We start from the raw sequence: 2,500 nt of genomic DNA on the forward strand, positions 1-2,500 counted from the left end.
TATACAACACCCACACACACCCCCACATACCACACACACACACACACTACACACACTACACCCACCCACACATACCATCACACACACACACTCCACACACAACACAACCACACCACACCACACACACACCAACACACACACCACACATACACACCACACACACACACACTCACACACACACACACCACACACACCACACCACACACACACCCACACACACCACACACACACACTCACACACACACACACACACCCCCCACCCCCCCCACCCCCCCCCCCCCCCCCCTCCCCCCCCCACCCCCCCCCCCCCCTCCCCCCCCCCCCCAAACCACCCATCCCCCCCCCCCCCCCCCCCACCCCCCCCCCCCCCCCCCCCCCCCCCCCCCCCACCCCCCATCCCACCTCCACCCCCCCCCCACACCCCCCCCCACCCCCCCCCCCCCCACCACCCCCACCCCCCCCCCCCCCACCCCCCCCCCCCCCACCCCCCCCCCCCCCACACCTCAAAAAACAAACACAACCGCCACCACCACCCAAAACCCCCAAACCCCCACACAAAAACCCAACCCACCCACAAACCCCCAAAACCCCCATCACCACACCCCAATGAGCCAACCAACACATTTCCATCACATTACACCTTTAATACGATATCCAGCACAGCAACAACTGTTTTAAAAATTTTTAAAAAAAAAACAATTAAATGTTTTTAAAAAAAATTTTGTTTCAAAATTTTCAACATCAGCCTGTTGGTGCCATCAAATAAACATGTTGCCATCACAGGTGTACCTGTATTTATTCAGTTTTCCCTTTTGGGGGTTTTACTAAAAAGCACAAAGCTGCAGGTATTCTTGCCTGTGTCCATGGACATGCCCCAAATGTTCACATGCACAAAGAAATGACTATACTACTGTTTTTTAGATTATAATTGTAAACTTCTTAAATCTTGGCAGGATGAAACTTGCATAGCAGGTCTTAGAACAGCTCTTGTGGAAAAAAGTTCAGCCCATGCCAGTGATTCAACAAACCAAATGTTGCGGGAAATCCTAAGTAATGAGAGTAAGCATGTGGGATTTTTGATATCGGAGAGAGTGATCAACCTTCCACCACAGTTTTCCCTGCCAGTGTTTGAGAGCTTAGGGTAAGTGAGTGTTAATGTAAGAACTGGTGATAATGATCAGAATTTTTTTTGTATTAGTGCTTTTGAAAATGAGCCAATAATAAATTTCTTGTGGAATGTGATAAAAAAATGTATTCTTACTTTACTTTTCTGTCTATATACCAAGAATCTTGCCAGTTACTAAAACTTCATGTGTATTAAGTAACACTCTCGTCAACAGAAAGGAAGTAGAAGAGGCAAAAAAGAAGAAAATGCCATACAACTTCTCCTATCTTCTGTTGATTTCAAAAGTATATAAAACTGAAAAGAAGAAGAAAAAGAAGGTGATAGAGACAGAGATATGGAGCAATGCAGAAGAGGAGATTATGTCAGAGGTAAGTACCAATTATAAGCAGATTTATGTTAGTCTGTATTCTTTAATATTTCATTGCAAATTTTGTGGATGAAGTGTTTTTATGAACATTCTTGAAATTGGTTTCATGAAAACCTTCATAGCATCTTATATACTCTTTGTCCTGAGCACACAAGCCTAGAACAGTTCAATTAAATGAAAAACTACTAAATTTAACCCAATGCCGCCAGGGAAATTGAACAAAAAAATGGGGAAAATGCTGTGCCTATTTTCTATAATTTTTGTGAAATGTCTGCCAATAGATGGCTCTGCTAGTGCTTAGCCACAAAGGAGTCAATTAGTAGACCTTGTGACCGTACCTGATTTGAATTGGATGGAAAAACATATTTTTTACTTGTGCTATGAATATTGATGGTGTTATTTTTATTATAAACATTATAATTATTATAATGTTTTTTAACATTAGTAACAGCAAAATAAGATAACGTAAAATATTTTGTAATTCAAAGAAAAGGGTGAACGGGCGAGACAGGCAGTACTCGTAATTGGCTCATTGGTGACTTTGTTGAAGTGTAGCCATATATGTGTAAAAACAATCAAACAAGTTCTCACTGTGGGCACAGCACGTGTCTACACGTCGTACCCGTCGGCAAGGGGTTAAAAAACAACATTGGTTTCTTGTGAATGCTATCCATTTTATGACAAGTTTTCACCATCTCATGATATTTTTTTGTTTATCCACAGGAATGTATTGACAACTTCGAGTATCCAGTAAAGGGAGACACAGGCATGTCTGGAGAATGGGATGAGGATGATGAACAATACACCCCTTACCGACGAGTGCTCATCCTAGATGCTAGCCGCATGCCCGAGATTATTGTGAAAGTGAAAGATGCCATTTATTGAATTGTTGGTTATTGAAATAGGAATGAATTCAGAAATACAGATTAAAATCATGTAAAGCAAATTTTCATTTTCCTGTCCCATATTATTTCTTTTCAGACAAATACCACTGTGATATTATAAAA

The 2,500-nt window shown here is 42.5% G+C and overlaps 1 protein-coding gene across 1 annotated transcript in view; it reads left to right on the plus strand.

The window, feature by feature from the left end:
• Nucleotides 1-2,434, plus strand: part of LOC125026409 (protein BCCIP homolog) — a 19,531-nt gene extending 17,097 nt beyond the window's left edge. Inside the window, exons 4-6 of the mRNA XM_047614844.1 lie at nt 954-1,141; nt 1,341-1,494; nt 2,217-2,434. Coding sequence (XP_047470800.1) covers nt 954-1,141; nt 1,341-1,494; nt 2,217-2,378 — 504 coding nt within the window. The 3' untranslated portion in view covers nt 2,379-2,434. The remainder of the gene's footprint in view (nt 1-953; nt 1,142-1,340; nt 1,495-2,216) is intronic.
• The last annotated feature ends 66 nt before the right edge of the window (nt 2,435-2,500 follow it).

The sequence above is a fragment of the Penaeus chinensis genome, chromosome 6 (assembly GCF_019202785.1).
Source record: "Penaeus chinensis breed Huanghai No. 1 chromosome 6, ASM1920278v2, whole genome shotgun sequence".
In the NCBI taxonomy this organism is placed as follows: Eukaryota; Metazoa; Arthropoda; class Malacostraca; order Decapoda; family Penaeidae; genus Penaeus; species Penaeus chinensis.